Genomic DNA, 14,458 nt, shown 5'->3' on the forward strand with positions numbered 1-14,458 from the left:
CTCATTGAGCCCGAAGGTTCACTAGTCCGAACACGTTATTTACCATTCGCTAGTCCTAATTCTGAAAAAGGTTCGCTAATCCGAATATTGGGTTCTCTAGTCCGAATATAGAATCAGTCTCGATAACCCTAACCCTAAACCCTAACCCTAATTCTATATTCGGACTAGAGAACCTTTGGACTAGAGAACCTTCGGAAGTTCGGACTAGAGAACCTTCGGAAGTTCGGACTAGAGAACCTTCAGACCAAACTCACAATTTAAAAAAATATATTCTTATTTAAACACAATCTGCTTTAGCAAATTTGTTTCCTATTTTCTTAAAGTTGTGCTGCAAAAAAATATGGACTATTTACCTATTGACACATTTTTCCACTGTGATTTTTTCCAGGTTATTACAGTCATTATTTGCAAAGAAAGAAGGGTGCAACTTAACTGTGGAGGAGGCATTTCAAATTTACAGTGAGGCAAATGGCCAATCCAATATCGCAGTATTTGGCAAGCTGATGACCGAAGCATTTGGAGTGTTAAAAGAGAGGAAGACAATAAGCGGCGACAGAAAATATCCTTTATACATGCAGACTATTGGGCTTTTTTTTGTGATTTTCCATTGTGTGGCCACTTTAAGGTTTCCTATAGATGAGTTGACCTCAAGGGACTGATATATTGATATGCTTGAGCGAACTGCATACAACCACCACACTGTTCACACCTTATTGTTATATGGCGGGAGTATTATGATGCGTGCGCATACTGCCAGGCAAAAAACAATGTTAATTGTGGTGCTGCATGCGCACAAAGTCATGCAATGACGTCAGAAGTCAGCTCATGTGAAAGGTGTGGAGTTCGTTACAGCAGATGACCTGTGTGAAAATGATAACACAATATAAAATTAGATTTTTTTTTGTTATTTCCTTAACCATAAATTTACAGCTATATATACCAACTTGTGTGCTAAACAGAACAACGTTGAAGATGGTTTTATATCACAATTTGTTGAGATGACAATGACAAACATTGATGAAATTCCAAACATCCAAAGTTTACAGGAAATCATTTATGAAATCAAACCAAAATCGTGGGAAATTCTTCAAGACCAATCAGGGATAACACTAATTAAACATGAACTTCAACCAATCAATGGGATGTTTCCAGCAACTGTAATCAAAATTAATCATAATCTACAATCAACAATCACTTACAAAGGAACTATAATTAACTTACCGGAGTCAATTTCAACACAGATCAACACCAGAAATCATTTAAATGAATTGTTCAAATATTTGCAAAATTTAATAAAATGCCCTGGTGTAATAGGAAGTCAGTATGAGGAACTACAAATGGCAGATGATTATACAATTGAAAAACTTGAATCGCGAAACATAATTCGGTCAAACAAATGTGAGGAGTTAATACAGGATGCTAGATGCACAGAATGCGAGAAACTTTTTAATAGGCTAAGGCAAAAACTATCCAGAATAAACACAGGACATTCCTCCAAGTCGACAACTACAGTACAAGAACTGAAGCGTAAATTGAAAGCGGCATCTGCAAAAGCTCAATACCACAAAGACATATCAACTAAACTTAGACTCACTCAAAAAGACCATCATGACATGGAGAGCATTTTCAAAGCCCTCGACAAGGATGACCTACAACTTACAAATGAGAAAACTCAAAAGCTTTGGGAAGCTCAAAGATTGTGTATAAAAGGAAAACAGAACAGATGGGATCCTGAGTAAGTTGTTATAATATTGATATTTGATTGGAATGTTATGTTCCCAAATTCTCGCCATCTCTTGCCACTATAACTTTTTTTTCTATCTGCCCATTTATTTAATCTATGTTATGTTTATTCAGACACAACATAACCCATCAAAGATAATTTCCTTCCTTAAGGTTCTTTTCCTAGGGGTGTCAAGGCATAAAGATGAGAGCCCTTTTCATCCTGGATGATCATTCTAAATTCCATTTATATAATGGTTGTTTAGTGTGGTGTCATTGTTGGGCTACAAAAAGATATACCCTCTCAACAAATGTGTACTCCATGTAAGATATTTTTTTAATTTAGGGAACAACCCAAAAGTTCGATGAAGCCCTATATACGAAAGTCCTTTCTTTAGAAGGCTAACCCCCTCCCCTCTACAGTTTGTCCACTCTGAAGTACAAAGTGACAACGCGCGCGTATACAGCGCGTTCACAGTGCGTAGTGCTGCGTCTCTGCTGCAGGTATGCGTGCCTTTTAAGTCGGCACAATGCGTGCGTCCGCGTCGGTATTTTGTACTTCAGAGTAGACTGACTATAACGTAAGTGTCAAATATCGAAAATTCCAACCCTTTTTCATTGAGCACAGGGCCGTCGCTATGGGGTTGTGGAGGGGTGCGACATTGCTAGGATATTGATCACATTTAAGAAATAATAATTTTATTTTATTTTGAAATATTTTTCTTCATATAAAATTAGGACTTGCTGGATTTTCAAATAAAAAAGAATCACAGTGCGGTACAGCTGCTTTAAAAAATGAACTTACAACTTGCAGGTTGCAATATCGTACTTCAGAAAATATTAAAATTTTACAATTATATATTAAATCCTTTAAAAGATCAACTTTGACCGCTGTTTTTAACTACTTCTTTACAAACGTAATCGGACTTCTTGACCCCCCCTCCCTCCCTAACAGAAAAGACTCTATTTTATAGGGCTTCATCAAACTTTTGGGTTGTCCCCTTAATTAAAGGCTTCACGGTCAATAGTCTCTTTCTGATGTCAATTCCCATTACATGATCAAAAGCTCCATTAATAGTATAGGGGTCACCATGCAACTTGAGTAAAATCTTACCTTGGAATTCACCATGTCTTTCAGTCTTCATCATAATATATCAACTTCTTTATTTTCTGAAACTTTCCTCTGACCTGAAACAACAACAAAATGATGATATGTGGTGATGTATCATGTTCCAAAGGATTCTGGGATTCTAAGATATCTCCTCTGGTTTCACCTAATAGTACAATAACTAATTCAATCTTGTTTTACCACAGGATAATTGAATTGTGCCTACAACTCTGGCACAGATCAAAAGCTGGTTACAGCGACTTACGGGACAGCGGCTTTCTACGCCTTCCCTCTGAGCGCCTTCTCCAATACAAAAAAAACAAAATCAAACAAAAGCCAGGACTAAATGTTGAAATGCTTGAATGGATGCAGCAAAGAGCAGAAGAACAGAAGATATGTGAAAGAGGAAAGCATGGATTTATTGTATTTGATGAAATTAAGATACAGGTCAGTATTATTACAGGTGTACTGAATATTATCTTCCACAATCATATGTTAAAGATAAATTGCATCTCAAATGATTGATATCACATATATGTGTGCCCAAAAACAGTTTCATTCTACATTAGGCAAAAAAAAAAAAAGGTTTGTCTCAAAGCTCATGAGAAATTTAAAAACAAATGCGAAATGCTTTTTTTTTTTATTCCTGATTTTTCATGGTATTTTGAGAAAAAAATCTGATTTTCGCCAATTTTTTCTGAAAAAAACTTAAAAATTTTTGAAATAAAAAAAATTTCCGCATTTCTTTTTTGTCAAATTGTGCGATTTTACAAACGCGCGCTCAAGCTTTGAGACGAAACCTTTTGGTAGAATGTGTTTTTGACCAATCGACTCATCTGGACATTTCGCATCTGAACAACTGGACTACGGAAATACATCATGCCTGCTCATGCATTATAAACATTCACCCATCAAATTTAAACCCAGCTGATGATATAAGGTCAAATTTAGAGCTAAGTAAACACTTGAAATTGTTTTAAGGTAATAATATATACTTACAGAGATGCATCTTCCTTTTACAGGGTCAACTCCAACTGAAGAAAGAAGGTGATAGCTTTTCAATTGCTGGCTTTGAAGAACTTGGGGAACTTAACGATAATTTGCGATGCATCAGGAGCGGTATGGATCTATGAAACAATACAGAATTCATATAAAAACTATTACATTTTTGATAATTCAACTGATAATGATACTATCATGAAAAAAAGCAGGGGGAGGGAAAGTTATTGTATTAGTCATCAAACAAAACACCTTCTCATCATTTAACATATACTCATATGCAGTGTCCGAAATAAGGAAAATCTGGAGGTTATCCCGAGGATAACTAAAGCATAAATTCTGCTTGTCATCATACATTTTGGTTGTCCCCATAATGTGTCATACTTTTGGAGGTAAAATATAGTGATTGTCCAGGGGATAAGTACATAGCTCAATATGGTTGTCCCCAGTGATTTTGGGACAAGAGGACAAGAGGATAAGTACTTATTTCGAACACTGCTCATATGAGTCACTTTTGTCTACAAACTGTAAAATTGAGTGGGTACTGAACAAAATGTTGCAATGCGCATCTTATAGGCACACAATTGACCTTGATTGTCAGCTGAAATAAGAGTTGACAAAGGCTTATTAAGCGGGTGCAGGGGCTCAGCCCCCTTAAAAACTTTGGTGCAGGATTGGAATGCCTTTCAGTCTCCCAATAATCCTAGGTGCAGTTAAAAATTGTGATAAAATATTCCAACTCCGTGGGGAGAAACTCCCCCCCCCCCGGCCACCTCACCAAAATATTTTCATTTTCAGCCCCCCCATGTTGATAATCTTCCTATGCCTGTGGTTAGAATGATCTTAAAGTTGGTATATATATTTTGTTGTCTTTCTATAGGAAACCTTAAAGCAGTTGTCGCCACCCATATTCTCCAATTCACCTTTAACGGCGTTGAAGGTTTCCACTTCCCGTTTGCGTATTGGCCTACAACGCAAATCAAAGCAGAAGCACTATTTCCACTATACTGGGATGCAGTCTTTGCATTGAATCAGAAAGGTTTCTTCGTGCACATGGCAATATGTGATGGTGCTCAAGCCAATCGAAGCTTCATTATTAACCACTTCGAATCATCAGAAGCAGCAGTGGAAGCCAATTTCACAATATCCAATCTTGTAACCGGTTACCCACACATATTCATGATGGATCCATCCGTAAGCTGACACATTTGTATACAGGGTGTCTCATAAAAACAGGTTCCAACTAATGTTAAGATATTTTAAAATGAATTTTCACCAATCTTTCATTGTTTATGTAAACGACACACCATTTAACTATCTTAATTGCAAAACACCCACGTTCATTTGATAAAACAGTTTTGAAGATATGACCACCAATGTATAAATAGTTTAAGGACCTATTTTAACCTTTTCGTGTTGGCTCCATCCATGGATCAACTTGTCTATTATATGGGACGTCAACCCTGTAATTCTTGTATGCACGTAAATTTATGTCTTTCATGCACACGGCATGTAAAGTAGAGCACAATTTTGAACAAAGACAGTTATCTTAAACGTATAATTAAGGGGGTACTACACCCCTGTGGTAAATTTGTGACTATTTTTGCATTTTTCTCAAAAATTAATAACAAACTGGTAAAAAAGTTATGTATATTATTGGGGCAAGGAATCCAATTACTACACTGAAATTTCAGTGACTCAAGACAAGCGGTTCAGTATATATGATAGGAAATGAGGTACACCATAGCGGTACCTTATTTCTTATCATAAATAACAAACCGCTTGTCTTGGGTCACTGAAAGTCCAGTGTAGTAATTGGAGTCCTTGCCCCTATGATATACATAACTTTTGTTACCACTGTGTTATTAGTTTTTGAGAAAAATGCAAAAATATACACAAATTTATCGAGGGGTGTAGTACCCCCTTAATCAAATTTATAATTAATACAAGCAAACATTATAAACAGCAGAAGTTGAACACATTATACTCACAAAATTGTCTATATTTTTGCATTTTTGCAGCACAACTTCAAGAAGATCAGAAATAATCTGGAGAAAAGCCATGTAAGCAGCAAGACCAGGCAACTAAAAATCAATGGCCAAGATGTAAGATGGCAGCAGTTCATTGATGCGTTTGATTACGATTTAACAGTAACAGCTTGAAAACAGCGCACAGGTTAACCAAGGATCATTTTCATCTCACCTCCTCATCAAGGATGCGTAATCATCTGGCCTATGATATTCTCGGTGACCACATGTGTGAGCTCCTGCAGGTACATAGTTTTGAAAATGATGTAATACATAAGATTAAGTTAATACTGAAATCTTAATTTACAATAATAAAATTTACTATTATAAATGTTTTGGTATTTGTCAATTAATAACTGAACTTAAAATACTGTAGGTTAGGATTCTGAAAACTGACCCGGACCACCCAAATATATAATACAATTCCTCACTATAAAACAATTTGAAATTAACATGTATATTTGCTTGTATTAGTGAAAATTTTGTTATAAAAATAGCAAATATCAATGCATCAATAAGAAAGTCCTCCGACCAAGTTATAAAAATGTATTTTCGATTTAAATTCATCATGTATCTTACAGTCAATCTCATTTGATATTTTTTTCGGTAATTTCCATATTGGTTTTCAATTATCATTACAGAACTACCAGCATGACAGACATGTAAACAATCAGAGTGCCATCCACCTAATCCAAGTCACAACTGTGCTTCTGAAGAATTTCCAGAATACATCACCGATCAAGTGAGCCAATTAATTTTCATTTATTTATTTGTTTTGTTTTATTTTACCGTTAATACTAATACAGTAAAAGGTATTGTTGACACTAACACTATCAGTTTACACGGAACAGCCATCTGCGGCACGCCAAGGACTTGAACCAACAAGATCAAGCAATATCAATTTACATGTTTTCTGATAATATACATCGGAGCACCAAGAAGGACAGCATGCAACACCTAGACAATTTATATAGTGGTAGGTAGGTATGATTTCACCAATGTAAAATATCTTTCTGCTACATCATCAAAGTGACTCATTTTCTGTTACTTGTGGGTTTTTTGTTTCAGGAGCACTGATGATCCCCGTTTGCAAGAAAACGATTGCTGTTTGGAGTTTTTTAACGAATGGAATAGGCAAATAGATCACAACACAACCCTCAATAAGCAAGAGAGGAAAAAGCAATTTATTTCCGACAAGTTATATTTCGACCTGCAATCAATGGTTCTCGGATTTAGGTCATATTGTGCCATGCTGCTGGAAATATTTCCAGCAGCTGGCATCAATGCCTCACAAAGTAATCAGGACAAAACTGAAAACCTGTTCGGTTTTATCAGAAGCGCTAATGGGCCTAATGATATGCCAAACGCCCTTGAGTATGGTGAGTATACACAAAATCATAATATCCGAACATAGCAAAATGTCTAGTCCTAAAAATGAGCAGTGAATTATTCCAAGTATAAGTGTTAATAGTGCCCCCAGCCTGTGTTTGAAGATTTTGATCCAGCTATATTTAAAATAGTCATAATTTAGAATCCATCAAATTTCCAGAGCGTAGCAAGTAGGGGCAATGGGAAGCACATGCCCTTGGTGCCACATTATGACCAAGAAGACAGCTAGAAAATGAAAAGAGACCACCAAATATAAAAATCAACATAAACAGAACAACATTGAAACTATTATGATTGATGTTGGTAGATGTTACATTGGCTGATGAGTTGTTTTGCAACAATTAAGTATCATGCAGTACCCTTATCATTATGTTTCACTGCTTGAACAGAATTGATCATGCCTCACCTTCTATTTCAGCCAAATCAATTAATATGGGTAATATCTCTTGCAGTGACACATCAACATTTAATCACAAATTGCCTTAGGCAAAACTCATTTCTGGTGACCTAAATTCTACATATATAAGGTCATTTTTATGTAACCCATTGACCCATTTGTGTCATATAGTTCCTCTAGCTACATTGACAGCCTGGTGATCTGGTCAATTCATTGACAGATACTATATAACCTCATCTAGATGGAATTCAAATTGTGTTCAAACCGTTCAGGCACCTAATGTATCACATAAATTAGTGGAAGTCTCAAATTTATTAAAATCCAATGTAAACTTAATTTTATTTTATATTTATCTAATCCAAATATAGGACCAGCAATAAACACCTATGTCCAGATGAGGGAGTACACTGCCAAGCACGGGATGAACTGCAGTAAACACCGATTTTAAAGAGTTATAGGCAATATCAATTATTAGCTTGTAACTTGTACATTGTAAGTCAACAGAATGCCACCAAATCTGCGAATATGGTCAATGTTATTGTAAGGAAATATGCAACAAAAATGTTGAATGTAAAGATCATGATTGACTGTTTCATCTTGCAAAACATTAAACTTCCAAGATAAAATTTAGTTCTGTATTTTAGTCAACTTAGGAACATCCAAATTATGCATCTCTAGATGCCAATGTATAGTTGTCTAAATTGTGCAATCCCTAGTATCAGTCATCTTACAAAGGGGGTATAAAACATCTAAGGTTGAAAATTAATTTTGTTCCACTGGTTTCATTGTGAATTGCCAGAGGGAATATAGTTGTGTTTGTTTGAATTTCTTTCCTGAATGATATGGATTCCTGCAAGTTCAATGTTGCGCCAGTTAGTTTAATCTATTTGGTTCATGTGCACATACTTGGATGGTTAAATTCAAATCAAATAAAAAGATCACAGCACTTAAATTTAAAGAAAGTACTGATGATTCCGGGAAGGAAAACCTGAACAAACCCATAGGGGCCCTTACGTGTATATTTAAGGCAAGTGGCTGGTGGCCCGCCCCTATGTAAGTAATGTAACAACTCACCCGACTGGGAAGTCATTGGCTGTGTGCCCAGTATGTAAATGATCTAACATTTTTTATGTATATTTGTGATTATTAATGGTAAATTTTATTGCTTTTTAATTTTGGTCAATTTTATTGGTGGGCGTTTAATAGAGACTGAGCGCTTACCAGGAACAATACGGTATGTATTTTTTATATTGCCTGTTGAAACTCATATGTCAACACGCTTTCCTGAATCTGAATCCATACCCTTGAGAAATATTAAAGCAGTGACATAGTGAAAGCTATATGATAAATATACCAAAGAAAGAGTGTTCAAAACAGGTGACAAAGTTCTAGTACTGTTTCCAATTCCAGGACACCCATTGCAAGCCAGATATCATGGCCCATGTGAGGTAGAGTCAAAAGTGGGTGAAGTAGATTATATTATCAAGACTCCTGGTAGACACAAGAGCAGGCAGTTATGTCACATAAATATGCTCAAAGAGATTGGCATTTCAAAATCTGTGTGTACAGTAAAACATGCTGAGGATGTAGACAAAATCGCCAATGTAGACAAGAGTAAAGATGACAATTCTGATGTCACATTTGACCAGGATAAAGAGCTAGAGCACAATTCTGATGTGCTCACTAATTTGGACTCAAAGTTAGGTCATCTTTCTCAAGATCAACAAAGTTTCACAAATTTTACAATATATTTCCTGATGCGCCTAGTAGAACAAATGCTGCATTTCTTGACATAGATATTGGTGATACAAAACCAGTCAAGCAGCATCCTTACAGAGTCAATCCATTGAAAATGGAAAATCTCAAAAATGAGATTAATTATATGCTAGACAATGATATCATAGAACCAAGTAGTAGTGAATGGAGTTCACCGTGTATACTTGTTCCCAAGCCTGATGGTTCATACCGATTGGTCGCAGACATGAGAGCTGCAAATGTTCATTCAAAGACTCGTACCAAATTCCAAGAATTGATGATGGCATTGACAATTAAAAATTAAAAATTAAAATTTGGAATGCAAAATTTGTTAGCAAATTTGATCTTTTGAAAGGGTACTGGCAGGTTCCACTCAGAGACCGTGCCAAAGAGATTATGCTATTTGGGTTGAAAAATGCACAGGTCCGCAACCTTTCAGAGAATGGTAAATCAAATTGTGGCAGACATAGAGGGATGTGAAGCGTATGTAGATGATTTGATTGTTTACAGTCAAACTTGGGAACAACACATAGAACAACTCCATCAATTGTTTAAGAAGCTGTCTAAAGTACAATTGACAGTAAATCTAGGAATGGTTGACTACTATAGAAAGTTCTGTCCAAACTTTTCAGAAATAACAAGTCCTTTGACTGATTTGTTGAAGAAAGATGCCAAATTCATTTGGTCAGAACAGTGTGAAAATGCTTTTCACAAAGTCAAATCAATACTCATGAGTTCACCAGCACTTACTGCACCTGATTTTCAGAAGCAGTTCAAGTATTCTGTTGATGCCAGTGACATAGGCTGTGGAGGTGTTGTGATACAAGAGGGTGAAGATCAAATTGATCACCCTATATGTTACTTTTCCTAGGAAATTCAACAAGCACCAGAGAAATTACTCCACAATTAAAAAGGAGTGTCTGGCATTGCTATTAGCATTGCTACATTTTGATGTGTATTTGGGTACCACAATATACCCTGTGCTTGTTTTCACAGATCATAATCCCCTCACCCGACTGGGAAGTCATTGGCTGTGTGCCCAGTATGTGAATGATCTAACATTTTTTTATGTATAGTTGTGCTTAATCAGTCGGAACTCGGCAATAATAAATTTAGAGTTTCTTATAGGATTGTGAAAAGCATTTACAAAACTGTGGTTTACGGAAAACCCTACTGAAATTGAACAACCAGTTCCAAAGATATGAGCCATAGAGTTTCCAAAACAAGAGGAAACAAAAGGAAATATTTACTTTGTATGGCTATATCTCAAAATCAGTATTTCCGAGTTCCGACTGATTTTGGTTGATCGCATCACATAATTGACGTGTTTAATCCAATCACACATAATAGTAGTGTGATCGGTCGCTATATTGTGAAATATCTAAACATTTTGCTTTGGACCTTGGAATATTTGGTATATTCCAAGATTCTAAAGCACAATGTTTAGATATTTCACAATATCCTCAAAACAAATGATGCGCAGGCATTAACCTCTAAAAAAGCGTGCATCACAAAATACAAACATAAGTGAACAGCAAGCTTTTAAGTAAATAGATTTTCTTGAAAATCACATTTCAGTTTAATTCACGTCCTACCTTATTGGAACTAGATGCTTTGCATTGAGGAAGGATAACATCAAATCAGCAGCTGCTTTCATATCAACTCATGTGGTATTTACCTGTAAAGAAACAAAAGGGGCACACAAAGATATTGGTCTTTAGGATTTATCAAATGCCTGTCATTTTAAACAAAACAGCCTGTCCAAAATTTGACCCTGAAACATAAACCAGACCCTTGGTTCAAATAAGCTTTTTTCGTGGTATATCTACTGAAAAATGTCATAAAAAGAATATGCTAGGATCACAAAATCCTCCTTTAAAATGGGTCATGAAGGGGTCAATGGTCAAGTTTTTAAAATGCTCCAATTGAGCTGAAATTTAAATGCAATGGTCCTTATGGATGACAAACAACTTGTGGAAAAATATCGGCCTGTTTCCTTGCTGCATGGGTGTGCGTTTGTGGTAAGATCATCGAAAGAGCAGTGTTTAATATTATGTGTCCACAAATTAAAGATCATATTCATCACTTACAGCATGGTTTTGTTAAAGGCAGATCAACTGTATCAGCTTCTCACAGTATTTCATGAAATAAGCTCTATAATAGATGAGTCCGGGCAATTAGACATGTTGGATTTTTCTAAGGCATTTGACAGCGTCTCTCACAAATTGTTCATTCACAAGTTACAGTCATTTGGGTCCCATTCGCATCTTCTTCTGAGTTGGTTTCAAACATTATAGGCCTACTTGACTGGGAGCAAAGAGGTGGGACTGTTCTAAAGATATAGTCCTTGCCTTTCACTGGTGCAATATTTTATCTACTTCATTATTTTTGTATGTACTTTTGAATATTAATGTGCAATATATTTTGATCTTATATTATAATTATTGTATATACCAGTGATAAAGTGTAATAAATAAATAAATACATTCTAAACATGTTTAATATTTGCCTAACTTACCTTGTGCCCTTTGAAAGGGTACAGGTGTCCTAGTTCTTTCTTCTTTCTTGAGTTAGGCATCCAATCGCCTGACTTATTTTTTTCTTGCCATTTTTTTCTTCTTTCTTTCCTCTCACAATTTCCACATCTTTCTTGCCATTTCTTTTTCTTTCTTTCCTCTCACAATTTCCACATCCTTGATTTCAACAAAACTTAGTCAAAAGCAGTATTGTGTAGCTGGCTACAAAAGTTATGGGTTGTTTAACGTCAGCGGTCATCCAGGGGTCACAGGGGTTAAAAAGGGCCATTTTAACAGAAAATACTACTCCTACAGATTGCATAGCATGGTCATGTTACTCATGCATATACCCTCTATGGCTAAAATAATAATTTCTCGATCATGAGAGCTCAATAGGCACGCAATGACAATTGCGTCAGCGTGCAACGCCTACCATACACACTTGCCTTTGAGTAGTGCTGCATTTCCAGTGCATGCACAATCGATCGCGCTATCGTTTCATTCCACTACACTTGCGACATTATGCAGTGCATGCAGTACATTCATACTCTCATGATCGAGAAATTATTATTTTAGCTATACAGAAGGTTATGGGTTTGCAGGTAAATTTAGGGTCATTAAAGGAAAAGGGTCAAAAATTGGTTGGTGAGTAAATAGAGAAATGAACATAAAATTAAAACAAACTATCAAATCTAAATGAGATCTACTGCAAATAGCACAGTTGCTAAATAACTGCTTTTATAATATAAACTGTCTAGGCTACTACTACGTAACAAGGAAATCTTAATTAACAATTATTTATCTTTATAATAAACAAAAAAGTTGATCTCCATAAAATGAATTAATACAGGTTCAACTACAGTCTCACAAGGTTCTTAAAATTATACACCCACATTCAGTGATGCTAATAAGACCACACATTTGTCGCACAATTAGGCTACTTGGCGACCATGTGCCGCTACTCAAAAATGCATGCATAATTTACTTGCCTAAAAATTGGGTTAGTTTTGCCAGTATTAAGCTGTGGCAGTAGTTTGACTTATTTTCCTTTCAAATTCGTCAATTTATAAAGGTTTTGAGTCTCTGACGATTACAATACAATGAATTTAGACCATTTATTGATCAGTCTAATCCCATTAAGTTCCGGAAGTTAATTTTTATGTCAATTGCATTTCCGCCCAAGTGGGTGATTTTCATTCTAAATTCCGGTAAATCCACCCAAATATGCTATATTGGGCTTTTTCATAAACTAGAAATTGGGCTACTTGCAGCCTGGCAAACAAAGTTTTGGCAACTGCACTGTCAACATATTGAGCCTAATTTCTCTTCAACTGTGAGTTTGATTTTGCTTGATCTCTACACATACTATCGATCAGAGATTATGAGTCGCTATAACGGTTGATCTGTGATTGAGTTCAGTGCTGAAAATAGCATGACCAGGGGCTCTATAGCTATGGTATATAACTGCTATTTTATGTGGAGTGAGTGGAATCAAACTGTATATATATTAAGCCCATTTTGGATACCTGATCTTATACATGTAGAGTAGACCGAGTTAAATTTTACTACAGAAAAATTATCAAATTTGTGGACATTGTGGAACATACTCTTTGCGTGGCTGTGCGTAGTAAGCAGTTTGCATGCAGATAGCCTCGCTAATATGGACGCCAGAGAGTAGCGTTATGCTGCAGCAGTAGTTAGCATGATTAGTCGCGGAGTAACAAGCGTAGTTGAATATTCCACGATGTCCACAAATTTGATAATTTTTCTATAGAGAGCTACGATTATTATACATGTAAGTGCAAGTGATATCAATTATATCTGTCAAATGTCAAATAATAAGTTTGGAAATATAGCTACGAAAATTCTAATAACATTCTACAAACATGACTAAGTCACTAATTATGTTAAACACACAATGTTTTCAAAGATAAGTTAAATGGCTTTCTTAAGTCACATTTTTATATGCCACTTGCATTCAATACACAACTGATTAACATCCCTTTATCATGATGCAAATATTTGAAAATTTCCTTGCCACGACAGTTGTCTTCAGAAAATTTTTGCTTAATCGGGTATATATTAATTTTCAACAGGACCAGCAATATACCATCATTCATATGCGCAATAACAGCACTAAGTTTTGGCAATTGCAATTAAGACAAGTACCTGAAGGTTATTATAGTTTGTTCGGCTTATAATTAGTGAAACTAGAATTACACGGTTTGTAAGTAATTAAGGTGGCCCCCACAACAAAGGTTGGTAAATATAAATAATACTATCACAAGCCAAAGTGTGAAGTTGATCAGTGATTGCGTTTGAGCTTCAGTGATGTAGGCCCGGGGATGTAGGCAGTAACAAGAACTGATTACTTTTTAGCCAATTATAAGCTGAACAAACTATGGGTTGTGAAGTCATTCACTTATTCATTCGTGAATTACATTGAACAATTTTTGGTGCGATTTCGGAACGATTGCCAAATAGGGTGCAACTCAATAGTTTTATTACAAGACTACCACAACCTTAAAGTCTAACCCTAAACTCC

At 35.8% G+C, this 14,458-nt stretch overlaps 1 protein-coding gene across 1 annotated transcript; it reads left to right on the forward strand.

Annotated features, from left to right (window-relative positions):
- Nucleotides 1–1,337: 1,337 nt before the first annotated feature.
- On the forward strand, nt 1,338–7,210 carry LOC140154364 (uncharacterized). The gene is made up of 7 exons (XM_072176930.1): nt 1,338–1,735; nt 3,037–3,277; nt 3,853–3,949; nt 4,710–5,023; nt 5,851–6,101; nt 6,498–6,598; nt 6,925–7,210. The coding sequence occupies exons 1-5, from the start codon at nt 1,338–1,340 to the stop codon at nt 5,989–5,991; spliced, it is 1,191 nt and encodes a 396-aa protein (XP_072033031.1). The 3' UTR covers nt 5,992–6,101; nt 6,498–6,598; nt 6,925–7,210.
- The last annotated feature ends 7,248 nt before the right edge of the window (nt 7,211–14,458 follow it).

Source organism: Amphiura filiformis, chromosome 6 (assembly GCF_039555335.1).
Source record: "Amphiura filiformis chromosome 6, Afil_fr2py, whole genome shotgun sequence".
Taxonomy (NCBI): Eukaryota; Metazoa; Echinodermata; class Ophiuroidea; order Amphilepidida; family Amphiuridae; genus Amphiura; species Amphiura filiformis.